Source organism: Carassius carassius, chromosome 33 (assembly GCF_963082965.1).
Source record: "Carassius carassius chromosome 33, fCarCar2.1, whole genome shotgun sequence".
Classification (NCBI taxonomy): domain Eukaryota; kingdom Metazoa; phylum Chordata; class Actinopteri; order Cypriniformes; family Cyprinidae; genus Carassius; species Carassius carassius.
The window spans coordinates 20,716,889-20,744,742 of NC_081787.1; the positions used below are offsets into that span (position 1 = coordinate 20,716,889).

Genomic DNA, 27,854 nt, shown 5'->3' on the forward strand with positions numbered 1-27,854 from the left:
ACCAGTGTCTGAATGTACGAACCGTCATTTACTACGAATCCACTCGGATTTGTGTGTGTCTGTTTTTGAGACCTTCCTGGCAGAGCTCTCTTCCCACGTGGGTCTGTCGTACTCTTTAGCCAATCAGATGCGAGCTTACCATTCAACCAATCATATCATAAGCCACTGAGTGCATTCAAGGAGCACGATTCTGCGCACTTTTAGCGCAATATGGATTAATTAGAACTTGGAAATTAAGCCTTTACATCAGTAATCGAGCATGGCGAATGAATAACGGGAAGCACGGGTAAGAGTTATGTTTATTTCATAAAAGTCTGAGTTTACACTTTTATCGTTTACCCATTCAATCAAGACAGTTTTTCTAGTTAGAAAACTAGTTAGAAAAAAATACAGTTGTAACAGGACAGTTACAGTAATTATAAATTAAACTGCAATCAGGATAGTAAAAAGAAAGACCTGTAAAGACAAAAGTAACATTTTGAGAGTTGTGAAATTATAATTCTAAATAATCTTGTTTTATAAGTTGATGTCTGTTAGGTCAGTGTGTACTTTCTTACAGTAATACATTTTAAAACATGTAGCCTAGTCATTGTTAACCACTACGTTGAAGCAATGTAGTTCGATCAAGATAAACAACATCACATATTTAGAAACGTTGTTTAATTTGTAACTATATATGTTATAGTGGTTCTCAGCCTTTTTTCCACTGGGCCGCACTATGGTCCAAGTCCAAGTGCAAGCGGATTGCACAGGCTTCTTCACACTGCCTCCACATGTGCAACTGTGCTTCTGAAGCCTACTGACCACGCGCACCTGTCCGCACGGTCATAAAAAAAATGTGAGGTACGTGTTTGTCCTCTCAGAGCCTCCGCACACACTCTCCCATGACGATGACTACGTCACGCCTACCTAGCGGTCCATAACGGTCTCCCCACGGACGCGGAAAGTTTAACATATGGCTTTAGATGCAGTCTGTAAGACGCGCACGGGAGCTTGACGCGACATTGCAGAAAATGTGCATTCACAAATGTAGCCTATGTTGATCCAAATATGGAAAGCACATTTGGATTTAATAATATAAGGTTCTCTCCAGAGATGTTTTGCCACATTTCTTCAATTAAGGATGATTGCTATGTAAATGGTGTTCCCATTTGCCTGAACTTCAAGTAAAATGCGGGGCAAACCCAAAATCCAGCACTCTCCTTCACTACTGATACTGCGACTATTATTTTTTCTACGTGTTCATTCGCTGGCATTTTACACATTTCTTTTTTTTCTCCCTTAAAAACAAATTTGACCATTATGATGCTCAATTTTACCGAACTAATGGCTGTTGATTGAATTCTGCCAAAGTGGGCGCTTGTATGTGTTCGTTAAATGAGTAGGCTAATGTTATGTGAGTAGGTCTGATCATGTCTGAAAATAATATATGAAACTAAATAATTTAACATAAAAAAACCATTAGGCTATGGCATATATTTCTTAAGTAAATGTTTAAATTAATGTAAAAAATAATAATAATTGTAAAACTGAAAAAAATAAATAAATTGTGTTCAGCATGGTGGGACGCATTTGAATTGGTGACGGGCCGCGGGTTGAGATGATGCTGCTGCTATAGCTCCATATGGTCATTTAATAGGCCTAGCCTATTGTTTCTTTTACGCGGCTGAAAAAAACCGTGCTTTCTGTTACTTAGCCTGTGTCTGTCAATCGTCCTCTTAAAAGTGGAAGCTTGTGCTTTGTTGCATTATATTGAAACTTTGTTGATGTTCTTTGTTCATGACTCTTTATATGGCGTTTTTTTTTAAAGTGGGGATTGGGGGTGCGCCAACCCGGTTGGGACATAGAAGGGGGAGCACAGGAAAAAAAGTTTGGGAACCGCTGCATAACATAACGGTTATGGAAATTAGAACGACAGTACATTGAATTAAATTGCAATGAAGTTACAAACGATCCACATCATTAAAGAGAATAAGCTCCGAAATATATAAAATAAATAAAAACGAGGATCAATCTGAAACTTCAAGTGCGACAATAAATAACCTACACACGATCCACAACATAATTAAGTTGTAAAGAGCATAGGCTCAAACATAAAATAAAATGAAAGAGGATGCATCTGGAACTTTTCGAGTGCAGCGCAAAAGTCGCTCAGCCTGCAGCGAGAGAGAGATTTCCTCAAGATTTTTTATTTGCTCATTTTCTTTCTCTATTCTCTTCGTCTCTGTTGCCTCCAAATCCTCACTCTCTCTTGGCCCCTCTCCTCCTGACTAACAACTTTATCATAAGATGTCCGACTTGACAGTTTCTCTGATTTCAGCCAGTTAAGCATATTTATAATATACATTATGTAATGAATGAAACGAGTTCGCACGCATATTAGCCTGCAGTACATAAAAGAAGAACAGTGCGTTGAAGACAGCATCTGTCTTCTACGTTTCCATCGAAAACTAATAAACTATAGTTTTTTTTAAAAAATAAAAGCGATTACAAAGGAAATGTTTACTGTTCATGTTTTTTTATTGTATGGAAAAATCCCATTTAAAAAAAGAACAGACCGCCATTACATTTTTCCTCTCGTGCACCCCTGGTGCGCGCACCACACTTTGGGAATCCCTGAACTAAACGATCATGAAGTCGCTGAAGAATATACTGCTTTAGATATTCCTAAATTATAAGAAGAGTAAGATGCATTACAATGTACAGACAATATATTTACAAATTAAAAACCGTCCAAAAAAAAAAAATCCATATTTGGATCAACATAGGCTACATTTGTGAATGCACATTTTCTGCAATGTCGCGTCAAGCTCCCGTGCGCGTCTTACAGACTGCATCTAAAGCCATATGTTAAACTTTCCGCGTCCGTGGGGAGACCGTTATGGACCGTGGTAGGCGTGACGTAGTCATCGTCATGGGAGAGTGTGTGCGGAGGCTCTGAGAGGACAAACACGTACCTCACATTTTTTTTATGACCGTGCGGACAGGTGCGCGTGGTCAGTAGGCTTCAGAAGCACAGTTGCACATGTGGAGGCAGTGTGAAGAAGCCTGTGCAATCCGCTTGCACTTGGACTTGGACCATAGTGCGGCCCAGTGGAAAAAAGGCTGAGAACCACTATAACATATATAGTTACAAATTAAACAACGTTTCTAAATATGTGATGTTGTTTATCTTGATCGAACTACATTGCTTCAACGTAGTGGTTAACAATGACTAGGCTACATGTTTTAAAATGTATTACTGTAAGAAAGTACACACTGACCTAACAGACATCAACTTATAAAACAAGATTATTTAGAATTATAATTTCACAACTCTCAAAATGTTACTTTTGTCTTTACAGGTCTTTCTTTTTACTATCCTGATTGCAGTTTAATTTATAATTACTGTAACTGTCCTGTTACAACTGTATTTTTTTCTAACTAGTTTTCTAACTAGAAAAACTGTCTTGATTGAATGTGTAAACGATAAAAAGTGTAAACTCAGACTTTTATGAAATAAACTAAACTCTTACCCGTGCTTCCCGTTATTCATTCGCCATGCTCGATTACTGATGTAAAGGCTTAATTTCCGTTCTAATTAATCTATATTGCGCTAAAGGTGCGCAGAATCGTGCTCCTTGAATGCACTCAGTGGCTTATGATATGATTGGTTGAATGGTAAGCTCCCATCTGATTGGCTAAAGAGTACGACAGACCCACGTGGGAAGAGAGCTCTGCCAGGAAAGTCTCAAAAACAGACACGCACCAATCCGAGTGGATTCGTAGTAAATGACGATTCGTACATTCAGACACTCGTACATTTTAAACATTCAAAGGTTTTTGTGCACAGTTGTATATCTACAACTAGTTTTTTGCATTTGTGAAATGTATTTTATAAATATATAATTTTATTTTGCGCTTGTGAATTGCTTTTTGTGAATATATTTTTTTTTCACGCACGTGAATTTTTTGTGTGTGTACGTGAATTAGGTTTCATGCATGTGAAATTGTCTACGCATGTGTGAATCGTGTTTTTTGCGTGAATTATATTTGAGACTAATCTGCTTCTATACGTTAGCCACTAGCTAATAAATTATTAGATTTTACTGGCCTGTGTGTGTGTTCGAGGCTTTTATATGATTAGCACATTTTCATTTGCTGAACACTGGGCGCTTCAGAGTTTCGCTCTCCATCAAGCGATCTGTACTTTTTCAGTTAATCTCAATCTGTGTTCAATGCTATGTAAACTCCAGCTGTTTCTCACCGAGCCACAACCTCCCGCTCTCTCGTGAAGCCCATACGGAAGTGACTAAAACTGTAATTCATTGACTGGCCGCTTGAGGCTGGCTGCAAAAGGGAGTCAATCCCATACGCTCGCTGTGTCCAAATTCAGGGTCTGCATCCTCCTTAGGATCCTTCCTACCCGGTTGAAGGAGGAGGGGTCCTCCGACGACCGCAAAACCCGGAAGTCTGTGTTTGTGAATTTGGACAGCCTATCCTTCTTTCAGTTCCCTCCCTTACCCGTTGCTCATATCCTGTCGCCTAGCAACCGTGACAGCGCTAAGCAAGAAGCGGGAAAATGGACAAATAATGTCTAAATAATGATATAGATTATACAACCCGAATTCCGGAAAAGTTGGGACGTTTTTTAAATTTTAATAAAATGAAAACTAAAGGAATTTCAAATCACATGAGCCAATATTTTATTTACAATAGAACATGGATAACGTAGCAAATGTTTAAACTGAGAAATTTTACACTTTTATCCACTTAATTAGCTCATTTAAAATTTAATGCCTGCTACAGGTCTCAAAAAAGTTGGCACGGGGGCAACAAATGGCTAAAAAAGCAAGCAGTTTTGAAAAGATTCAGCTGGGAGAACATCTAGTGAATAAGTTAATTGATATCAGGTCTGTAAAATGATTAGCTATAAAAGCTTTGTCTTAGAGAAGCAGAGTCTCTCAGAAGTAAAGATGGGCAGAGGCTCTCCAATCTGTGAAAGACTGCGTAAAAAAATTGTGGAAAACTTTAAAAACAATGTTCCTTAACGTCAAATTGCAAAGGCTTTGCAAATCTCATCATCTACAGTGCATAACATCATCAAAAGATTCAGAGAAACTGGAGAAATCTCTGTGCGTAAGGGACAAGGCCGGAGACCTTTATTGGATGCCCGTGGTCTTCGGGCTCTCAGACGACACTGCATCACTCATCGGCATGATTGTGTCAATGACATTACTATAAATGGGCCCAGGAATACTTTCAGAAACCACTGTCGGTAAACACAATCCGCCGTGCCATCAGCAGATGCCAACTAAAGCTCTATCATGCAAAAAGGAAGCCATATGTGAACATGGTCCAGAAGCGCCGTCGTGTCCTGTGGGCAAAGGCTCATTTAAAATGGACTATTTCAAAGTGGAATAGTGTTTTATGGTCAGACGAGTCCAAATTTGACATTTTTGTTGGAAATCACGGACGCCGTGTCCTCCGGGCTAAAGAGGAGGGAGACCTTCCAGCATGTTATCAGCGTTCAGTTCAAAAGCCAGCATCTCTGATGGTATGGGGGTGCATAAGTGCATACGGTATGGGCAGCTTGCATGTTTTGGAAGGCTCTGTGAATGCTGAAAGGTTTTAGAGCAACATATGCTTCCCTCCAAACAACGTCTATTTCAGCAGGACAATGCAAAACCACTTACTGCAGCTATAACAACAGCGTGGCTTCATCGTAGAAGAGTCCGGGTGCTAACCTGGCCTGCCTGCAGTCCAGATCTTTCACCTATAGAGAACATTTGGCGCATCATTAAACGAAAAATACGTCAAAGACGACCACGAACTCTTCAGCAGCTGGAAATCTATATAAGGCAAGAATGGGACCAAATTCAAACAGCAAAACTCCAGCAACTCATAGCCTCAATGCCCAGACGTCTTCAAACTGTTTTGAAAAGAAAAGGAGATGCTACACCATGGTAAACATGCCCCGTCCCAACTATTTTGAGACCTGTAGCAGATACCAAAATTGAAATGAGCTCATTTTGTGCATAAAATTGTAAACTTTCTCAGTTTAAACATTTGCTATGTTATCTATGTTCTTTTGTGAATAAAATATTGGCTCATGTGATTTGAAAGTCTTTTAGTTTTCATTTTACTAAAATTTAAAAGACGTCCCAACTTTTCCGGAATTCGGGTTGTGTATATATATATATACACACAATATTATATATTAACATATTATATATCTCAATAATATGTATATAATTATTCATGTAATATGTATAATGTGCATTGTATTAAAAACTAATTGGAGTTTTGATATTTAAATTTGTCTTAAGGTAGAATAATGCTTTTATCTGTTAAACACTTATTCTAATGTACTAAATATATTATGTATTTGTTCTCTACTTTTCCTTAACCAGACCAGACCCCGTTACTGCAGGATTAACCTGAGTGTCCCAGTTTTGGACCGTTTCTTCAGCCAGGAAGATCCCTGACCAGACTTTCGGCTGAGCAGGGAGTCTCTGCCAGTGTTGCAGAACCTCCTGAACCAGGAGAGAAGAAATGGGTGGGGTGCTACAATAGAGACCCTGGTGTTTCTCTTCTGGTTGGCCTGTGGAGCATCCTACAGGGTGGTCTCAAGAGTGTTTGGGATTCCCCGGTCCACCGTCCACTACATTGTCCACCGAGTGACTGAGGAGGTGGTGGCCATTCGCCACAAGGTCATCTTCCTCCCGAAGACCCCGGAGCACCTGGAAAAAGTGTCCCGCGGGTTTGCAGGGCTGGCACGCCACAGAGCTTTTATCAAAGCTGCAGGTGCCATCGACGGCTGTCACATCCGCATCAAGCCTCCGAGCGGGCCCTGATGGTCAGTGCTACAGAATGGAGAAGAGCCTGTCCATCCTCTCCCTGCTCTCCTCTCTTCAGCCTCTCTCTGCTGCCTCATGTCCTCCGTGATGAGGTCTAACAGCTCCTGGTCACTGTCCCTTCTCCTCTTCTTCGCTGCTGGCTGCCTATCTCCTTCCCTCAAAAACAAAAACAAGAGAAGTAAGAAAATGTTTCCGCTGTTTAATGACTGCAGGAAATGTTATCTGTACTGCACAAAACAAAAAAGAAACAAAACAATGGGATTTCTAAATAGATTTATTCCCGTACCTCCATCCACATTGGCAGAGTTCTTTGCTCCGGTGAAGAGCTCATCGTTCTCTCCCCGGAGCTTTATAAACACTTCTGTCTGCTCTTTCGTCCCTAGAAGCGTTAAAAACATCTTCAATCACTAACAAATTAGCTGTGTTTAAGGGGATATTCACACATGCAGTAAGGAAGAAGCTAGTTTACGAAAGTAATGTTTTTTTTTTTTTTACATATAAACGTACAAATGTAAAAAAAATGCTTAACGCTAAAACAAAATGCCTAAGTAGACAACCACTGAAAAAATATATTTTTTTGAAAAGCCAGTTTTTACATCGAAAAGCATACTCCTCTCTCACTCCGCTACCGCTCGCTTCGTCCGCCATTACGCTCTGCCGAAAAGAATTATGGGATAGGTAGGACGGGAAAGGATCCACCACACCCATCCTTCCAATTTGGGGAAAAGGAGGACGTATTTGGGGACCGCATTTGAAGGATCCTACGAATTTGGACAGCCTTCGTCGCGGTGCTGTGACGTAACATCCTTCAAATGAGTACTCCGAAGGATGTAGACCCTGAATTTGGACACACGAATAGACTGCCCATGTTAAAATGCCCAACCTGTTTTGAAATATTGACCTCTGAACCGTGACCTCAGCACATGTTGAAAGCCTTGTCATTCAGGAAGATAAGGGGCTACAGACATGGGACCAATTGTTATAAAGAGCCCTTCACTTTAGCTATGTGACTATACTCTTGTGGATAGAGTCACTAAAAGGGGGTGCAGTCAATTATGGTCAAAATTTATTTTCACCTATTTAGCAGTTACATATTTAAAATATTATCACACAAATGCTATTAACATCCACTTATATCCCTAGGTGTACTATTAATTAATTGTTTATAACTTCCAATTCTAAGTAATAGGTTATATTGATTTAAACTACAATTCCCTATAGCAGCGCAATGCGGCCTGATACAAATTAGCGCCATTTTTGTAGTTCTTCAAGTTAGCAAAGTATTGCTGTAAATAAGGTTGCAAAAAGAAACATCGACGGAATAAATCAAACATATAGTACAGACGAAGACGTACTTACACTGTATTTAGATGATCTATGTTAAGAAAAAGTAATATTGTTAGTTTATTTCAGATATTTTGGAGTAGGGTTATAAAACCATCTATCAGCAGAATCAAGGTTTTACTGCAGCCGAAGTCTTAAAACGTTTGTTTGGCCATATGGCTTTACTAAACTGCCCCCTATGTGATGTTAGCATAGCTAAACAATAATGCTTTTTTTATGCATTTTGTGGTAGCAGCAAGGATTAATGTGCTTCATATGAAACTTTGTGTAAATATGACATTTTTTGTATTTATTTTGCGTATACTTTCAGACGTGACACAATTTACTATAGTAAATTTTAGTATAGGCTACTGTATTATAGTATTTACTGTACAGGTTCGGAAGCTTAGCTAGACTAGGTATTGCATGTGATCTTACATGTGTTGTGACAAAAAAAAAATAATATTCTATTGTTGATCCATTTGTCAACGTAGAAAATATGTGGTGAACAAATGTGTACAAGATAAAAATGGCAAATTATAACCAAAACTGAAATAATGATGATAATTGTTTTACTAAAGAAATTAAGAATCAGTCAGACAATGATAGAAAGTTCAGGTTCAAGGTTTTATTATTTACAATGGGCTACTCAGTCAGGAAACCAGTTTGTGCAGTGGAGAAGAGAGAATCTATAATTCATCATCCGTAGAGGCATCTGTGGAGACATTCTCATATGGGTCTTCATCATCTTCTTCAACAACAGTTCCACCATTCCCATTTACTACTATTTGGGAGTAGGTTTCTTTCACAGCTACCATGTCTGTTTTGAGCTCCTCACATTTTTGGAGGACAGCACTGTGCAGGCCATGGTAAGCTTGACCAGACAGTCCTGAAGGGTAGCCTAAAAATTAAATTGGGATATACAAAAAAAAAAAAAAAAAAAAAATTAACCAAAACATCAATATGGCAGTTTGTATGAATTATCATCTGCAAGCAGTTTAATATAACTATATGAAGTAAACAGAATTAAGAAATTAGTACTCACTCTGTGTGGCCAGGTCATCTGCTAGTACATTAGCCTGGTCCTTCAAGGCCCTGCAGGTTCTTGTAAGATGAGTCCAATGTTGTTTCATTTCCTCTAAAACTATAGCCTCTTCCTCAATCAGTCTCTCCAGCTGCATCACCTTGTCAAAAACCTTCTTCTTCATGCCTAAGGAAGTGTCAGGTTCTATGAAGACAAATGACCAATTGAATTAACCACCATATTAAAATACTACCTCTTATTGCCTTTTTGAGAGTAAAATCCAATAATGATACAATTCTTTGTCCCTACAAAATAGGCAACAAGTGATTGGTGTTGAATCTACAGTGTGAAAAAGAAAAGGACGAGCCACCTTGAAACGTTAATCTGAGGAATCAGACCTTTACTCATTTTCTCGAGTGTAGTTCGAGTTGGCAAAAACAAAACGGTTTAAAAATAAAATTTAATATAGTCTGTCCCAGATTTTCCAAAACAAATAAAAAGCACATGGTGGGCCTCTTTCCTTTGAAAGTCAGAATTTAATGAGGTAAGCGTTTAAATGAAGATTCACTAAAACTATTAATGTCAAACTTTACATACCAGAATCCCAAGGCCAGATAGGGCTTTCTGCTGGTGGTTGGAAGATCATTGTATTGGGATATGGCATTAAACAGCTTTTTCTTATCCTCTCTAATCCATCTTCGGATCTTGTGTCGCTGTTTGTTACGGTCTGCAGAAAAAAATAATAAATTTAAGGAGGATATGCATAAAGTTTGGTCATTGTGCTAATGGACATCCAAAAGGTGCCTTACAAATTATGTTATAAAGCGCACATATCATCGGCGACTAAAAATACAATTGTACAATATTTTGACTACACCTCTGGTTAATTTAACCATAATAAATAACCTGGAATGTGGCCAATGTTCAAGTAACGGAGGGAGTTGGGTGATGGTAACATTGGACATATAGGAAGGCAGGACTGTTCACTCAATGTAGGAAGGTTATGTAGTGGCTTAAGTGCACAGTGTAGATGGAAGACTTTGTTCAGTTTTACGACATGATCAAATTTAAATTACTTAGTTACAGCTATAGATATCACATTTTAAAATGAACTCCACAAGTACATGAAGGCATGGAGGCTACTTACCGGTTACTCGATACAGATCCCTCTTTTTCTGCTGTATGCCCAAGAATAGGCCTTCAATCAGATGTTGTAACGCCACTGGATCATCTGTTCTGAAGTCATCTGGAGCTGTAAAGTATTTATGAAGGTATTTGATCAGTATCATGCATTTTCTGTGCTACCAAAAATAGAACAACTATATTTCTATAAAACACCTTATACATTAAATATGGTAAAAGGAGGATTCAATAAGAAGAATGTAGTAGGAACACATGTAAAAACAAAAAAAAAGGACATCTACAAATGTTCTGCCAAAGAATCTGAAAACATTTTTCCAGTTTGCTAATTTTTCAAGGGTGAGTAAGTATTATAAATTTGAGGGAGAAAGCTACATCAAGTTTAATTATTAACTTAGCATTTCGAGCCATTTATTCTTTCATCAAAGAAAGATCAAGATCAAAGAAATCTTTATTTTTTACTTACCTTCAAGTACCGTGTAGACAAGTACTTGTGCAGGTTTCTTTCTTTGCGCTCATTCCATCCTCTGGCATGCAATGTGATCATATCTACTCGTGCTGTAATGATGAAGGCATAAATGTGCTTTTCAATTAGTGGTTAGTCACAGAGTATGTTAAAAAAAAAAAAAAAGGAAAGCTGTTTCAACAATTACTATGCTTCCAAAGAGACATGAGAACTGTAAAAAAGGACCACTCACCAGCCTTACTCATGTATTTTGTAGTTAGAGCCACACGGGACAAAAAGCTGTTCACTTGTTCAACTTCTTCACCAATTGTTGTGCCTGCCCCTGTTTGGTTTTTGCCACCCCACTGCACCTACAGCATGTACACAAGATGTCCAAACTAAAAAATATCAAGTTCATGGATATCAAAATGGTAAAAGGCTTAGTTACCATATTATTCGAGAATATACATTTACCTCACATTTTGTAGAGTGCCCCTTTGCATGCATAACTGAGAGAAATGGCTTCATCTGAGTAAGGTTTTGCATTTCTGGGAATGCTTGAGCCACCTTTTGCAGATAGGGCCAATATCGACACATGATGTCAGTGCAGAAGAACTTGCAGTTTGTTTTTGTGGCCAGTTCCTTCTGCAGAAACAGAGGGTATGCAAATATCTCGCCCCTAAACATGTTCAGCCCTCTAAGCAATATGCTGTGCCTGCAAACTGCCACCTCTAGGCCCTCTTCATCACATTTAGTGTTTGTCTTTTTAGAGGTCTCCCTGGCTGCAGCCCATGTTGATGTTCCACAGATGCCTTTTCCATGTACCTGTAACAGTGTCATATCAAAAATATTCACAAACTAGATCCTGATTCACCGTGTACAATCCCAAATCTTTTGACAAATATCTTACTGGAATGGTCTTCTCACGAACACAATCAACAAATGTTGCTACATCTTTGTCATTAGCCAGAAAAACTCCATCAAAAAATGGTTGTTCCTCTGCCCTACATGGAAGATAAAAAAATAAATAAATAATACCTTGCTATGTGTACTGTGCTAGACTAACTAAGACTTGTTACATCACGTGTATACTGTTGCCCTCTTGTTGGTCTGATTGCTTCTATTGTTCTTCAGATGAAAGCGTCTGCTAAATTATTAAATGTAAATGTTATAATATACCCCTTTGTTTTGCTGAATCTGTATAGTTTTCTGTTTCTGTCTGCAGACAGCAACTGTATCTGGGGTGCAAGCTGGGCAAGAGAAGTGATCAATGCCGCAGAGTTTTTCTCTTTTATGACGACAATATGTCCATTCAAGGAAAGCTTTTTGGAAGACGTTGCCACAAATGTTACCACTCTGAAATTATAAAAATTTGAATACAGTGACATGCCAGTAAGACTTGCATAAATGCAAAAAACTAATTACTTTCCAAGTCTTACCCTTCCAAATTGTTGTGAGCGCTGTTGTAACATTTTCACAAATGCTTGTCTTGAAAGTCCAGGTGCAGTGATCTTCAGGTCCTCAAACGATGTGAAGAGGTCTACCTTGTATATGGTTTGAAACTCGCCAGTGCCTGGCCAGTAACCACTAAACAACAGGTCAACCACCTCAGGTGTCCATGATGCAAGACAAGCTCTGCAATTCATCACTGGCAGGAAGACGTCATAGCAACCTGCAAAGATTTCAAAAGAAAATAAATAAATAGTAAACACACTTTGGCTGCGTTTACACTTGGCATTAACATGCGATCACCGTGATCTGCTCAAGCAGATCGGATAATATGCCAATCAGGACACGGTGTGTTTACACCTGTCCACATCAAGTGGCTTCTGTATCTGGATAACAGATTGGATTTCGCATTCCAGAAAAAAAAAAGATTGCTTGTAGGTCTATTATATTGGGTGCAGAGGCATTTTGGTTGAAACAAGCCCCATAATCAGAGCCTAATGGAGCAATATCAGACTCATATTCTTACTAGAATCTGAATATGATTACGTCAGGCTAGGGTTCTGGAACTTTAGGGTGCGAAAGCAAACATTATAAACAGTATATTTGCGAATCTATGTACTTCGCACATGTCTGTATCGAAAAACCACACAGCTATGTGCACAAATTCCTAGAGAGAGGAGGGGGAATAAAGACAGTGGGTGGGTCTTGGGTCTTGTGTGACGTCCAACTGTGAATCCAGAAACGATGGCTGTATTGTGTTTACATTACACTGAGATACGATCCCAATGCGTCCTCGACTCCCTCTGAACCTGGACACACTGATCGGATAACATTCCCATCATAAGTGCGTTTACACTTGTCTTTTCAATGTGTATGTGGACAACATCCGGATACAGGTCGCATGTTAATGCCAATTGTAAAGACAGCCATTGATACTTTTCAGACATCAGTCAGCAGGTTAAGCCAATAGACAAATACAACACAAAATATTGCAAGTCATACCATTTATACAGATGAGCACAACAGATCGTCCAGCTACAACAGCCAGGTTTTGAGGGTCACAATCACAAATTTTGTCTGGTTGTGTAATGGGCAGCAGACACACTAGATGAAAGAAAAAATATATTAACTGAAATAAAAACATGTTTTTAAGCTTTCAAGTACTTCTTACCTTGTTCATATATGACATTTTGGTCACTGAGGTCTTGCACAGCAGTTGATGGTGGGAGAGGTTTATAGAATCCATCTATAAGAGTCTCTCGGTTGTGAAAAACAAGATGTTGATGCATAGAAACGTCACACTGGCCACAGTAACGGGGTTTCGGGAAATAGTCCTTGCACCTGATGACTGCTTGTTTCAAGCTGCAGTGATCACAAGGACCATAATGCACACAGTCTGAAGCAAGCAAACTATCAAGGAGTTTTGGCCTTGCTTCCTCCCAGCGTTCTTCGGACAAGGTTTGCCTCAATGCCCAATCATGAGATGCTGCTGATCTGGGTTCATCACACTCCATTGCATTTTGGAGTTGCTGTAGTTGTAAATCTTGCAATAAAAAAATAAATTAGATTACCTCCTTACCTGTTACAAGCTCGTAAACCAAGAGCACAAACTCACAAAACATTAAACAAGTAATATCTCTGATATTTGTACATTTAACATTTATCATAAAATGTTGGAACTTTTGTTCATTCAGAGGGACTTCGTGAAGACAGTGATACAGTTCCGATGGTTAAAAACATTTAAGGTAAACTTACCAACAATCTGTTGTGCATCTACATCTCCAAAATGTTGTTTGGAAGTTGAGGCTTCAGATGTGCTTGCAGTTTCTAGAATTATACAATTTTAATGCAGTACCTTGCATTCAAACAACAGAACAGATGCAAATCAACATGAAATGGGATTACTTAAAGGGAACAGAGAGGGGAACTCTTTTCCACTGTAGAGCAGCTCATATGAAAATGTATTTTACAAAATTAACGGTCTGTTAGTAAAGACAGACTTCAGGGTATAAAGGTCAAAGATATGTACTGTATTAGTAGGCAATATATTTTTTTAGCAAACAGTATTTGATTGAACACAGTCCTACATTAAATCAAAAACAATTGTTTACCGAGCTCAACTTCTTGAGGGTTACTTGAAGAGACAATGGTTGAGGCAACTGGTTTTCCAGATCGGTCTAGAGTAAAGTAAACGGAAAAAATTATTTGATTTACACAATACTTATTGAAAAATCAAAGGATCTAAAACCTCAAACCATACCTTTCTTTGGTTTGTGCTTCTCATAGACCAAGAATTCTTCTTGGTCTCTTTTTTTCCACCTAAGTTTATGATCAATCTTTTTTCTTTTTTGTTTTTTAGGTGGTGTTTTGACCGCTTCCTCACTCTGTATTACTCAAACATAAGAGGTAGAACAATGACTCTGAACTATATACATTTTTAAGAAGTAGAATAATAACATGATTCAGAATATCATTTATGGAAGTTGCAAAAAATACAAACAGTAGTAGTAACAAATTCCAATGATTCATTTTCTTTTCACACATTAGTGAAATACTGATTGATGCAGAAAGCATGCTACATACTTAGTTTTATACAAAATACCTGCATCTCCTCCAAATCAGCCATTATTTCCTCAAGATCACGGTGTAATTCCTCCATATTTTTCTCTGTAAGCTGATCAGATGACTCTCTCAGTCATTTATTTTTTAATACCTGAGGACCATAAAAAACAAAGTACACATAAAAACAAATGAAAATAAATGGGTAGTGGTTTGCAGAGGATTTCACGTCCATGGTTAAGGTGGGAAACAACCTTGATGAGGTTTTCTTTCCCTAACCAGGCAATGCTTAAATAAATGCTTTCAATGCTAGTTAATTGGGTGCCGGTGATGCGTTGGTGATGCAAGTGTTTAAGGTCTGAAGCGGAGCAACCGCCTAGCATTAATCAACTCACCTGTCTGCGTTGTACTGCAGGAGGCAGAGAGATAGTGAGATTACAGATGATCTTCAAATCTGTTAAAATAAAGTTTTGAATTAATTTATGAAAACAATACATTTATAAGAAAATACAGGGTCAGTGACGATCTGAAAAATAAATCAACGCAACATATTTTAGCAAGAGAACTGTAACCAAATTGCTATATAAAACATAGAAATTCCAGGCAAAGTAGGCTCACAAAGCCAAGAGCAATAATTGTTAGAGGTTGTTGTGCTTGGCTAGCGTTGCAGGGAAAGTGGAAACATCGAACTACATTAAAGCTGCTACATTAAAATGCATGTACAATATATAAATAAATGTAGTAATACGCACTCATATGCAATTATGGCTATGGCACAAGTTGTTGCTGCATGGAAAGACTAACCTCCTGTTCCTTGATAGGCTAAAAACAAAAAAACTTTACTCTTCTTCCTCTTTGATATGACTGGAACCTGCAAGCATATGTAAAATTGTTTGGTAATATAAGGCATTTGGGCTACACGGAAATGTAGTTTCTTAGTGTAAAAACAAAAAATATTAACACCATGTTGTGCATAAAAAAAAAAAAAAAGAAAATACACGTTTGTACGCACAGTATTATGGCATCACGTACTTAATTGGTCGACAGCATAGACTGTATAAAAACATGGACGTAGAGTCCGTGACGTCACCCGTAGACACCTGAAGTGTGCAGAGAGGCCCGTCGCGACTCTCCCGGACAATGAAAAATGGGCAGAAAGGCGGGGGCTACTTGCTGAAGCCACGCCCACCTAGCGCGACGGCAGTGTCAACAGCGGCAATCCCCCTGTCACTCAAGCGGCCACGCCCTTAATTATGCAGAACTTTACGTCTTAATATAATTTAAACGGATGAGTTATAAAAAAAATTCACCCCCTTCACAGTTGTCATGAAGGGCAAAATTAGCTATTTAGGCCAAAATAATTTTTTGCACCAGGCTGAAAACATGTTTTTTTTATGCTGTAAAGTTGGGCATTTTAACATGGGGAGACTATGGGACTGACTCCCTTTTTGCAGCCAGCCTCAAGCGGCCAGTCGATGAATTGCAGTTGTAGTCACTAGTATTGGCCTCACGAGAAAGAGCGGAGGTTGGCGCTCGGTCGACAGTTTCATGGGATCTGTAGTTCTATACGACACAGATTAAGCATTCAAAGTAATGCAATATATCTCGCATTTGTTTGCAAATATGAATGCGCTCATAACTGGCGATATGATGATGGTGTATATTTGCAAATATATATCATTCAGACAGTTCAGGGTTAGCTCACTAACGTTATCCACCTAAAGTTAACTACAAAAAATACTACAGCATACGTAATGTTAAGTTAATCGAAGGCCAAATTGCTTTCATCGAGAGTGCTCACATGATTTTAACGTCACATTTACCATTAGGCTACAGAAAACGTATTACAAAAAAAATGACCTGGCTAACACTACCTAAGTTACTTTGCCGGGGTTCTGAGGATGTATGCGATGGATGTAACTTTATGAACTTCAGCTAAATCACCCAGGCATTCGCCTGCATGTCCTACCGACGTCATAAGCACTCACATGATTCTAACGTTACATTTACCATTAAAGCAAACGTGATTCAGTAAAACAACACATATCACTAACATTTATCACAAAAATAACACAGTTTTAGGATAATGGGATATACTAGTGTAGCATACATACCTCTGCTCTTATTGTCGATCACAATATCATGCAGTCCTTCTCTTTAGCGACCCCAGTGGACGTTTGTGTCTCAAAACTGTAGCAATACGTACCGGGTGGTACATATTTGTGGCGCTGCAAAAAAGTGTGCAGAGGTAGGTATTTCCCATGAGACCAGGTTGAACTTTACAGCAGAAAAAAACGTTTACAGCCTGGTGCAAAAAATGATTTTGGTCTAGCTAATTTTACACTTCATGACAACTGTGAGGTGGGTGAGTTTTTTTTTATAACTCATCCGTTTAAATTTAAAGCCTATCTTTCAAGTTGAAGATCCCTGTGAATGAACGTGTAGATAAATAGTGTAGGAATTCGACTTGCGTGAAGAAATTAATCATAAATGTGCATTAAAACAGTTTTTTAAAAGAAATTGTGAGTAAAATTACTTCCGTTGTGAAAACGCTCTGATCGGAAGTGACGCAACGGCCGGTAAACATCGTCTCTTCGTAATGGAGTCAGACAGTGAAGAGGTTGCAGTAGGGATAAATGTCAACTCTTACGATGGGCCATTGCCGTATAATTACGAGCCGCCTAGGCGAGAGAGAGGTCAGGCAGAGTTAAGGGGAAGGGTAAATGGACAGAGGAGAGAGATAGAGTTGTGGTGTGAGGAGAATCGGTTGAGAATTGGGCAGGTGTCTTGGTGAGTGACCACAGGCTAAAGCCAATTGTGGCTAACGTCTCCATGTTTAACACATTGCAGTATTTTTAATAAATCATATTTAGCAATATTGCTGTCGACTTTGTTGTTTTTCAAGCATCCATGTAGATTGTCACCATTTATGCCAGCAACATGTGTCTTAAAATAATTAATTTAGATCCCAGATTTTAAATGAATGTTGTAGGATGTAGGCTATAGCTTACATATGTGACGGTCAGCTAGTCTGGATAGGGATAGAAATTCTGTGCATTTCTATTCAACACAGTTTAATGTGAAATTTTGTAGAAATTGCTAACTGATTTTTAATCAGTAACTGCTTTTAGACCTAGGTGTCCGCATGTTCTGCTTCTGCAGATGTCAAGCGTTTGGGCGTATATCTAAACAACATAACCGGACAGCTGGAATTCCGAACTTAGTCGGCTGTTATACTACTCACCTTAGTATTTCCGACGGACATTATGTAAATGAGCTCACATGTACTGTGGAGTACGTGTATGAAAGCGGTTAGTCTTCCGGCTAGGACGGGAATATGCTGTTCATGTAAATACAGTCATTGTAACAAGGATCTTTTATTGTCATGTGAAGGGATACTGGTTGTAAGGCATGCAGATAAATGCATCTAATTGACAGCCTATACTGTACAGGGGGTGTGTCTTTTTACAGTGCATATTTACCCAAGTTTTAGGAAGTAAGTAGTCTACATGTCGTTTCTTACAAGGTCTTACACCAACCATTAGAGCTACAAGGAGGGAAGGAGAGTGAGTCTATCTTAGCACATTTGTTTAACAGGTGCTTGTGTGGTAGATGTGAGGCTATGCCATCAGCAGTGGAGAGTGTGTGCTGTAGGGAGGTCGACGCCTATTGGTCCCTTGTCCAAAACCTAGATCCCCCAGAAGACATTACCTGCCTCACACTCCATCCAGGGTTTGAAGCATCCAATCTGAATCCTTTTGTGCTGCAGATAGCATACATGAACTTCAGACAGGAGCATGGCCCTCTTCAAGCCAGCAGACCAGAGTAGGTTTTGAGCAAAAATTATTTCACACTGCAATTCAAAGAAACAGCTTTTCTACACCAAAATAGTAAATCCTGTTAAGCAGGTTTTTAAACTCAGTGGTTTCCATATACTTCCTATAAAAACAACTTTGGTGTTGTGTAGTACAGTAGAATATCAGCCAACAGGACATGCAATATTTACCATTGGAATTGTTTAATATGAAAACATGGTATGATCAAAATGTAATTATGTCCCAATCTACACCACAGGCAGTTCCGATACACAGCATAGAGGCAGGTTGTCCGCTGGGCGTACGGAATAATAGGCAGGAACATTAGGAAAGCCATACCTTCATGTGTTGTGTCAGCAATAAGGAGGCAGTTTGCAGAGGAGGGACAAACATACAAAGGTTTCCAGTGGCCCCGCTTGGAAGACGATTAATAAATACATAGTGAAACAAACTGTACTGGTACAATTGATCTTTTATTACATGTTAAAACGTGAGTGTCGTGCGAGATGGAGGCTGACTGCCTCATCCTTGGCAACCTTCTGGACGGAAGAGGTGAGGGGGGGCGGTGCAGCAGAGGACAAGACGGCACTGCTTTCTTGTAGGGCCTGTGGTGACTTGCAGTATTCCTCTACCAGAGAGACCATAAGATTTGTTGCGTATCCTTGAGGAGAGAAATGTTTAGAAAACATTTAGTAACATGGATGACTCGCATAAAGATAGATTCACACAAAAAAGATATTGAAAAACTAAGTGAAACTACTAACCGTAAGATGGTTTCTCCTTGATGGGGTGGACTACCCAGCCACCTTTCCGAAACCGTGGGTAGCGAACAGCGTAGCGTACCTCACCCTCACTAGTACGCGCTACATCTCTGTTGCCATTACTATTGAAATGTAGGGCTGCCAAGAGAAGTATGTACGAGATAAGTAGATAAAACATTAGGTCTCCAAAGCTAACCCAATGCAGTGAAATGCAACAGAAATATGACATTAATGTTTTCAGTTCAAATGGGTATAAGACAATGACTCATCTTTGCAATTATTTTTTTGCAAACAATATGTAATGCTGTTATCAATCTATAACATTTTGGTCTGCTATACAAGACTGCATTAGTTTTTAGCCATATTCATTCTGTCATAATTTCCTGAAATTGAAAAAAAAAAAAAAAACTAATTTTATTAGTATCGATATGATAACACTACCTGCTGTACATCCCAAGAAAAGAAAAGCCAGTGTGTTTGGGAGCAAAGTGCAGAATAAGGGAATGGTAGGCCTCCAGGGAGAATGTCTGATGCTGAGGTGACAATTGTCGAATATCCTTTACCAGTGCTTTACTGGCAGCTACACTCTCCAGTTTAGTGGCTGCTGGTGATCCTGAATAAAATGTATTCTGTCATATAATCTCTCGCATTTCATAACACAAGTAATTATTAGTACACATGGGGTTACGTATTGATAAAACCAAACTAAAATTTACAAGCACTGAAAAAAGTTTAGCCTCAAAACATTTGACATCTTTTAACATAGGCTATTATGTTGTACCTGGTTCCAGCCACTCCTTGTTTCTTGCCTCTCCTTCCAACGGTGGATGTGTGCAGCTGGTAAATGCTGGAGAGCTGTGTTCATGTATGTCCTGTACATGATTTATCATACTCTGCCATTTTGCCTGCATCTCATCTGGATCTCCTGTAGGGGTGGAAGCTGCGGTCCAATAGAGATGGTTGATAATGGCAGGCCTCCACAGCTTCAGATCCTCACAGTCCCTCTCTTTTGCAGCAGCATCCAGTGCTTTCTGTACACCTGTTCCAGAGCAGACAAACAGAGCAGAGCAAATTAATTATTAGGAAAGTGAATTTAACTACAAAAACAAGTCTGTTATATAGAACTACCAGCATCACAATACATACTTTTCCCAATATGCCAGACGTCAAAGAAATGCTTTGTTCCTTCTGAACACATTTTCTCACGTACCCACTTGGCCACCTAAAACACAAATTGATTTTATAGAATTGATTTTGAGTGATACTGTGCCTGTCAATGCTGTTCAGCTTTAGATCTCTCCTAGCATCATTACCTGCCGATTTCTGTCTGTTATCAGAGCAGACACTTGCATGTCTTGGTCCATCAGGAACTGCATACTCCGCTTTAGACCCTCTAGCTCACACCAAGAGCTGCTTGGGACTTCTGAGCTCTGTAAAACCAACTGATTATTACTGAACAGTAACTGTAATATCAGTAACTAAATCAGACACAAGATTTCTGTGTGACATCAACTTACTTGGACAAGCTGAACATCCAAAACTTTGTTAATTCGATCCTCAATCAAGGAGTAGCTACCATACTTGGCACAGTGTCCAGGAGAATCTGATCTAAGAACGTCAAAAACAGTTACATTTATAGGTTAATGCAAAAACACATTGACCTGTTCTACATCAGTGACGTGAGCTGGACCATTCTACCTGCAGTCACCAGACAGGATCAATCCACCCCCAGTCTCCTTCAACTCCCTGATGATCCCACTCTGCTCATTCCTCCAGGCCTGCACGATGGTAGGGATAGTGTAATAGCGCTGATGGCGGAAAAAAGTGCCGGGACTTATGCACTGCAGTCCAAACAGCTTCAGCATCCTGATTGTCTGAGTAGCCATGCAACCTGAGAAGTGGATGGCACCGCTGAGTAAAAGGTTGCAGGCAGGCATGTTTCGATGCACCTTCTCTTGGTTTTGCCAGTAACGCTCATAGCCACAAGTTCCGCAGGCCTGAAAGATGATAGAAGATTCAATACTCAAGCAGCTTTAAGATGAGCCAGTAAAAAACCTGTATAGTTAAGACACAAATAATGAATATACATACTGTACATTCACAGACTATAATTCAGCTCCTCATAGACAGTTGACAATTAAGACATTACCTGCTTGACTTTTATGAAAGTTCCTTCCGGGTGCATTATGCGTCCCTGGGTTTCCCCACAGCATGCAGGGCAAACTGTGAACAAGGACAGCAACTGCCTCTGGCAAACAATGAACTTGTCAACAGCACTGAAAACAAGAAAAGGAAAACACTCATTAATTCTGACTATGACATCAGAAACAGTTTCCATTAATAAAAAGGTTTTTACTTTGGGTCACTGAGAGATTCCAGCTCTTCTGGTTCCTCCTCAGAGGACTCTCTCAACATCTCCTCCCCTGGACTCCATGACATATCACCAGAATGGTTGACAATATCAGAAAATGACCATTCATCATCACTTTGTTCAGGACTGGCCAGTGGAGTTGATCTGCGATGCTCAAACCTTTCGGTTTGAGTCCCCACATCCACCATCTGAGGCTTTACCTGAACACCTTAGATGAAAGAGATTCATCTTAATAATTGTTCACCAATTGTACATTCATTGGTAACAACACATGCACTATCTAATGCAACCCAGTAAAAATGTATTTTTCTAACATTATGAAGTTCTTAATTTTTAATGTTTACTGTCTGAAAAGTGGAAATGACAAAATAGTAACCATGGAGATCATGAAATTTTTTGACGTAATCCTTATTTGTGATTGTTTATGGCATGTATGTTGAATGCTAGATATATAAGCTAACTACCTAATGAACGATGTAAACATCTTATGTTGCACTGTGATCCACGATGGACCAGTTCTGGCTCAGGGTCCATTGTAGAGATGTCTCCATCTCCATCAGGATCTGAAGTGGCAGTTGCACCCGCCCCGTCTTTGCTGGCAGCACTCTCTCCCATAATCTGAAAACAGACCGAGATCACAACTTTGAACTCTAAAAAATGTAGTCCTTTCATGAAAATCCCCCATTCATACATTATTTAAAAGACTGTTAATCTTTTCAAAATCTTTTTAAAGTACGTTAGTCCCGAACTGCATTCCCTTGCATGTGCCTTGTTGATACCAGCTTCGATTAGTCAAAGAAAACCAAGGCAAATCCGATTTAACTAAGAAAACTAATATTGTAAAGAATTACTTGGATGCGTTTTGGAGACGGTGAAAAGTGCGCGCTCTTTCTTTCAGTCAAACATGCGCCCTGTCACAAGGGCAGCGTTTCATCTACATTACTCACCGATCAAATAAGACTTTGGCGGGACAAAAAAATCAATTTGGCGGGTGCTAAAACAAGTTAAATGCAGGAAAATTCATGCGTGAATTTAACCGAGTAGTAATATGCGAATGCGACCACATAAAATTGTAATTAAAAAAAATTAAATTTTCTGGAACCCTGTCTTAATAGCTCAATAAAATAAGTGGCAGGAGGCTCATGTGCAGCCTCACGGGGTGTAACAAGAGTAAGCTGACGGCAGCTAGGCGGGCTTTCATGCCATGCCAAGACTAATCCATTATAACGTCAAGAAAAATACATTTGCAGAGATTACATGCAGAGCTACAATTCAATGCAACAATTTGTATATGGTATTATAAGACTTACTGTGCAAAGCTCCCGTTTTCGACGCGCAGATTCTCTGCTAGTGCTAACATTAACGTTAGACTCTTCACTCCCGCCAGATTTTGCAGGTGGACTTGCATGCACCGATGGCACAGCTCCATTTGCCAGCCTAACCCACTCTTTTCGTCGAAATCCCATGCGAAATTCCATAAGATCTCCTTGGTTGTAGCTGTCCGGTGTGAAGTGTTTTTCACATACCACCGTGTGTCTAGTCAACGAGGAGGCAGCGAAATTGCTTCTCTTTGCCTGGACGAAACGTATCCAAGCACGGAAATCTTTGTGTTTCTTGTTTGGAAATCGGTGGACCCGATGGCCAGACAAGTTGGAGTTGTTGCATCCAAAACAAACACAAGAATTCACCATTGTGACAACTCAAACCTACTATAACTATAATAACGATAACGACAATCTCTATTTTCTGTTTCCACCTCTCAGACTACGTAAACCCACACTGAGAACCAGGGCTGCAGCGCCTATGTTTGCCTGTCGTTACGTCATATGACGCGTTCTCTGGGAAAAGGCGGTTTTTTGGCGCGTAGCTTAGAATAGGCACTTTTTTCCCTTAATTTCTGCCCGTGGGTGTTGTAAAACATATGTATTCTTATGTACGTCTTTTTAAATTTACATTTTCATACAATATTCTGTATAAATTAAGTTATAAAATTATATTGAAAGATGGCCTTTAAGCCTTAATGTTCTGCATAATTGAGGGCGTGGTCATTAGAGTGACAGGTGGACTGCTGCTGTCACCGTCGTCGCGCTCGGTGGGCATTGCTTCAGCAACTAGCTCCCGCCTTTTTGCCTATTTTCTATTACCCCAGTGACGCGCTGCCAAGATGACGACGGCCCGCTCCGCCCACATTTGGTTTCAAAAACTCTCTTTGGGAATCTATGGGTGACGTCACGGACACAACCCCTCCATGTTTTTTACGGTGGTCTATGTTTCTCATACATTCAAAGAGAGAGACCGAAAGTCTTACCACGCTAATCGACGCGCTACTTGTAAACTTTATTCTTTGTTGTATTTTCCTGTCAAAATAATGGGAGTTCATTTAGAATTATTCAACTATTTGGAACTAGCAGAAGATATGCTGGATATGCACAAATTGCAATTTCATTTGACAGGCGTTGCTTATTACGGTCCCTGTGTTGATTTCAGCAAATCAGTTCAACCGAACGCAGACAACGTGATTAATATTCATGAACCCAGCAGCTCATCAATCAGTAGATGATTGTATATTATTGTTGTAGTAGAATTAGAAGTATTACCTTTTAATAATAATTAATATGATCTATTACTATTATTATTATTATTTTACAGAAACCCTGAATGACCAACAATTTCTTAAGCATCACCACCAGTCTTAAGTTCAGTTAAAATGACAAATATGCATTCATACATGGTTACCAAGTTTTATTTCTAATCACTAAAGTTCTGTCATTAAATAGTGCTTAATACCATAATATAATTCTTGACTGAGTGACTAAGTAGCTAAGATTTAAGAAGCTGTGCCAATTAACAAAGATTAGCTGATTGGAATCATATATATATATATATGTGTGTGTGTGCTCTTGTTTTTGTGACATATCAGGACACCACTCTGTATAATGACATGGGTATGACAAAGGTATTACAAGGAGAGGGTGACTTATGAGGACATAACCCATGTCCCCATTTTTCAAAACACTTATAAACCATACAGAATGAGTTTTTTTTTTTTGAGAAAGAAAAAATGCACAAAGTTTCCTATGAGGGTTAGGTGTAGGGTTGGTGCAGGGCGATAGAATATACAGTTTGTACAGTATAAAAACCATTACGCCTAACGTGTGTGTGTGTAAAATAGTATATCAGTCTGGCGAGTAATCTGAATAATGAACTAGCCAATGATGATTATATTGCCAAGGTGTGCATATAGGGTTGAAATGTTATTGCATTTCAATAACATTTCAAGCAAATGTTATTGAAAAGCTTGTCAAAGCTGGTTTTAGAGGGGTTTTAACCACTTCCATAGCTGGTCAGGCTAGGAGACCAGCCTAAACCAGCTAAGATTAGACTGGTTTTAGCCGGGGGTTTTTTCCAGCAGGGTAGAATAATCGTTATTAATAATCCTGATTATAATTTTAATAAAAAATAATCGTGATTATCAGTTTAACCATTATCGTGCAGCCCTAGTTTATAAAAAATATGCGGGGCATTGCTATAAAGTTTGTTCCTGAATGTGTCAGGAAAAGGCACAAAATTGCAAACTATGGCTAGCAAGGAGAAAGCTTAACTTTAACAATGCTTACGGACTGACACAAGACAGCAAACACAAGGGCATGATAAAGGGAAGATAATCGGCGTAAGACAGGATGCAGGTGAGGGAGAATATGTTAACATGGATAGCAAGAGGGGCGGAGAAAACATAGCGGGAATAGTGAAACACCTGGCGAGCCAGCAAAACCTAAATCATGTGCTCCAGGACAGAAAAAGCCTTAGACCCCACTGAGATCATGACAGTACCCCCTCCCCCAAAGGCACCACCAAGCGAATTAAGGGAGGGGCTTACCATGTTTACGGCGGAAGTCATCGATCAGCGACCGATCCAGAATATCCCGAGCCGGAACCCAACTCCTCTCCTCCGGACCGTAACCCTCCCAGTCCACCAGGTATTGAAAACCCCTGCCATGACGATGAACATCTAGTAATCTCTTCACAGAATAGACAGGAGAACCATCCACTAGACGAGGGGGGGGGGGGGGGGCAGGGGATGAAATGTTGGTATTAAGGGGGGACCTTAAAACCGGTTTAACCCTGGATACATGGAAAACAGTGTGAACCCGACCAAGAGAGGAGGGCAACTTGAGCCGTATCGCAGCCGGATTAAGGACCTTGGTGATCTGGTATGGGCCAATGAACCTGGGTGCCAATTTGCGAGAGACAGCTCTGAGAGGCAGGTCCTTGGTAGACAGCCATACCTTCTGACCACAGACATAACGGGGCGCTGGAATCCGGTGGCGATCAGCCGCTGCCTTGGTCCGTCTAGAGGCCTGGACCAGGGCCTTCCTAGCCTTCCTCCAGACACTACGACATCTCCAAACAAAGGCTAGGGCAGACGGAACTGCAGCATCAGGTTCCTGAGAGGGAAATAAGGGAGCAAGGTAACCAACAGAACATTCAAAGGGTGACAGGTATATCCACCCTTTCCAGTGGATGCTACTGGAAGAGTATTATGGGAATACTCAATCCAAGTGAGCTGTTGGCTCCAGGAGGCAGGGTTACAGAATGCCAGGCAGCAGAGGACTCGTTCGAGATCCTGATTGGCTCTTTCACACTGACCGTTGGTCTGGGGATGAAACCCTGACGACAGACTTGTAGAGGCCCCAATCTGTCGACAAAATTCTTGCCAAAAACGGGAGACAAACTGGGGACCCCTGTCAGAGACTACGTCCACCAGAAGGCCATGGATACGGAAGACGTGGTCAATTACCAGTTGGGCTGTTTCCTTGGCAGTGGGGAGTTTGGGTAGGGGCACAAAATGGACCGCCTTAGAAAAGCGATCCACCACCGTGAGAATAACAGTGTAATCATTCGAGACAGGCATACCAGAGACAAAATCTAAGGCAATGTGTGACCAGGGACGAGAAGGAATGGGCAGAGGTTGAAGTTGGCCAATGTAGGGATGGCAAGAGACCTTGTTCTGGGCACAAACAGAACCAGCCAATACAAACTGCCTGACATCCTGGCCCATTGAGGGCCACCAAAATCGCTGACGGATGGCAGCCAGAGATCTCCTGACTCCTGGATGGCAGGTGACCTTAGATACATGACCCCACTGAAGGACCTCAGGGCGTAACACTGCCGGCATGAACAACCGACCCGCCGGACACTCAACTGGTACTTCCACCCCTCTGTCGGACCTCCTCCACCCGCCGCTCGACGTCCCAGGAGAGAACCCCCACCACCACTCCCTCCGGGAGTATAGTCGCGGTAGGCACCTCCTCTCCCGGTCCCTCGAACTGACGGGATATAGTATCAGGTTTGACGTTCTTAGCCCCAGGCCAGTACGAAAGGGTGAAATTAAAACGGTCAAAGAAGAGTGCCCAGCGGGCCTGGTGCGGACTCAGCCTCTTGGCTGAACTGATATATTCCAAGTTCTTATGATCCGTCCAGACCAAGAAGGGCAGCGCCGACCCCTCCAACCAGTGGCGCCACTCACCCAAGGCCAACCTCACTGCCAGCAGCTCACGATTGCCTATGTCGTAATTTCACTTCTTCCACTCATTGCCCTCACAAATACGGATGAGATGAAACGTTGTGGAGGTCTAATTTAGTGAAGACCTTGGCTCCCTGCAAAAGTTCAAAGGCAGGTGACATTAATGGCTAGGGGTACCTGTTCTTTATAGTTAAGTCATTTAACCCTCGATAATCAATGCAAGGACGCAGAGAGCCATCCTTCTTCTTAACGAAGAAGAACCCAGCACCAGCAGGGGTAGATGAGTGGCGGATGAGTCCGGCCTTTAAGGACCCCTGAATGTATGCGTCCATAGCCTCTTGTTCAGGACCTGACAGGGAAAAAAGGCGACCCCGGGGCGGAGAAGTGCCTGGTAGGAGATCGATCACACGGCCGGTGAGGAGGCAGCGAGGTGGCCCGGGACTTGCTTAAAACAAGCCGCAGATCGAAGTACTCCGCCGGTACCCCAGTGAGATCAGCAGCCTCCACCTGGAACACAGGAGACACAGACACAGGAGGAGAGGCAATACCAAGGCAACATGCATGACACGACTGACTCCATGACACAATCTGACTGCGGGACCAA

At 40.4% G+C, this 27,854-nt stretch overlaps 3 protein-coding genes across 4 annotated transcripts in view; 1 reads left to right on the top strand and 2 right to left on the bottom strand.

Moving 5' to 3' along the window:
• The window catches only part of LOC132113949 (TBC1 domain family member 9B-like), a 336,715-nt gene that overhangs the window by 102,575 nt on the left and 206,286 nt on the right, over nucleotides 1-27,854 (top strand). The gene's annotated exons all lie outside the window — the stretch shown is intronic.
• LOC132114148 (uncharacterized) lies at nucleotides 10,778-17,008 on the bottom strand. The gene is made up of 13 exons (XM_059522264.1): nucleotides 16,894-17,008; nucleotides 15,584-15,650; nucleotides 15,175-15,233; nucleotides 14,823-14,933; nucleotides 14,481-14,604; nucleotides 14,332-14,397; nucleotides 13,976-14,047; nucleotides 13,392-13,763; nucleotides 13,223-13,324; nucleotides 12,211-12,443; nucleotides 11,246-11,596; nucleotides 11,025-11,142; nucleotides 10,778-10,884 (listed from the first exon to the last, which is right to left on the bottom strand). Exons 4-13 carry the CDS (start codon nucleotides 14,877-14,879, stop codon nucleotides 10,778-10,780), a joined length of 1,602 nt encoding a protein of 533 aa, XP_059378247.1. The 5' UTR covers nucleotides 14,880-14,933; nucleotides 15,175-15,233; nucleotides 15,584-15,650; nucleotides 16,894-17,008.
• LOC132114149 (uncharacterized) lies at nucleotides 20,126-23,607 on the bottom strand. The gene is made up of 9 exons (XM_059522266.1): nucleotides 23,037-23,607; nucleotides 22,191-22,344; nucleotides 21,712-21,934; nucleotides 21,505-21,631; nucleotides 21,054-21,352; nucleotides 20,873-20,963; nucleotides 20,669-20,785; nucleotides 20,502-20,577; nucleotides 20,126-20,394 (listed from the first exon to the last, which is right to left on the bottom strand). Exons 1-9 carry the CDS (start codon nucleotides 23,415-23,417, stop codon nucleotides 20,126-20,128), a joined length of 1,737 nt encoding a protein of 578 aa, XP_059378249.1. The 5' UTR covers nucleotides 23,418-23,607.

What these genes read in the sequence shown, in the direction of transcription:
- LOC132114148 (XM_059522264.1), bottom strand. Translation starts at nt 14,879, where the DNA reads ATGGAGGAATTACACCGTGATCTTGAGGAAATAATGGCTGATTTGGAG. An exon ending in AGATGCACAACAGATTGTTG is followed by an intron (nt 13,764 to 13,975) that starts GTAAGTTTACCT and finishes TTTTATTGCAAG; the next exon opens with ATTTACAACTACAGCAACTC. An exon ending in AAAATACATGAGTAAGGCTG is followed by an intron (nt 10,885 to 11,024) that starts GTGAGTGGTCCT and finishes TCATCATTACAG; the next exon opens with CACGAGTAGATATGATCACA.
- LOC132114149 (XM_059522266.1), bottom strand. Translation starts at nt 23,417, where the DNA reads ATGGTGAATTCTTGTGTTTGTTTTGGATGCAACAACTCCAACTTGTCT. An exon ending in GAAAACGGGAGCTTTGCACA is followed by an intron (nt 22,345 to 23,036) that starts GTAAGTCTTATA and finishes GTCTGTTTTCAG; the next exon opens with ATTATGGGAGAGAGTGCTGC. An exon ending in CTTTCATAAAAGTCAAGCAG is followed by an intron (nt 21,353 to 21,504) that starts GTAATGTCTTAA and finishes ATCATCTTTCAG; the next exon opens with GCCTGCGGAACTTGTGGCTA.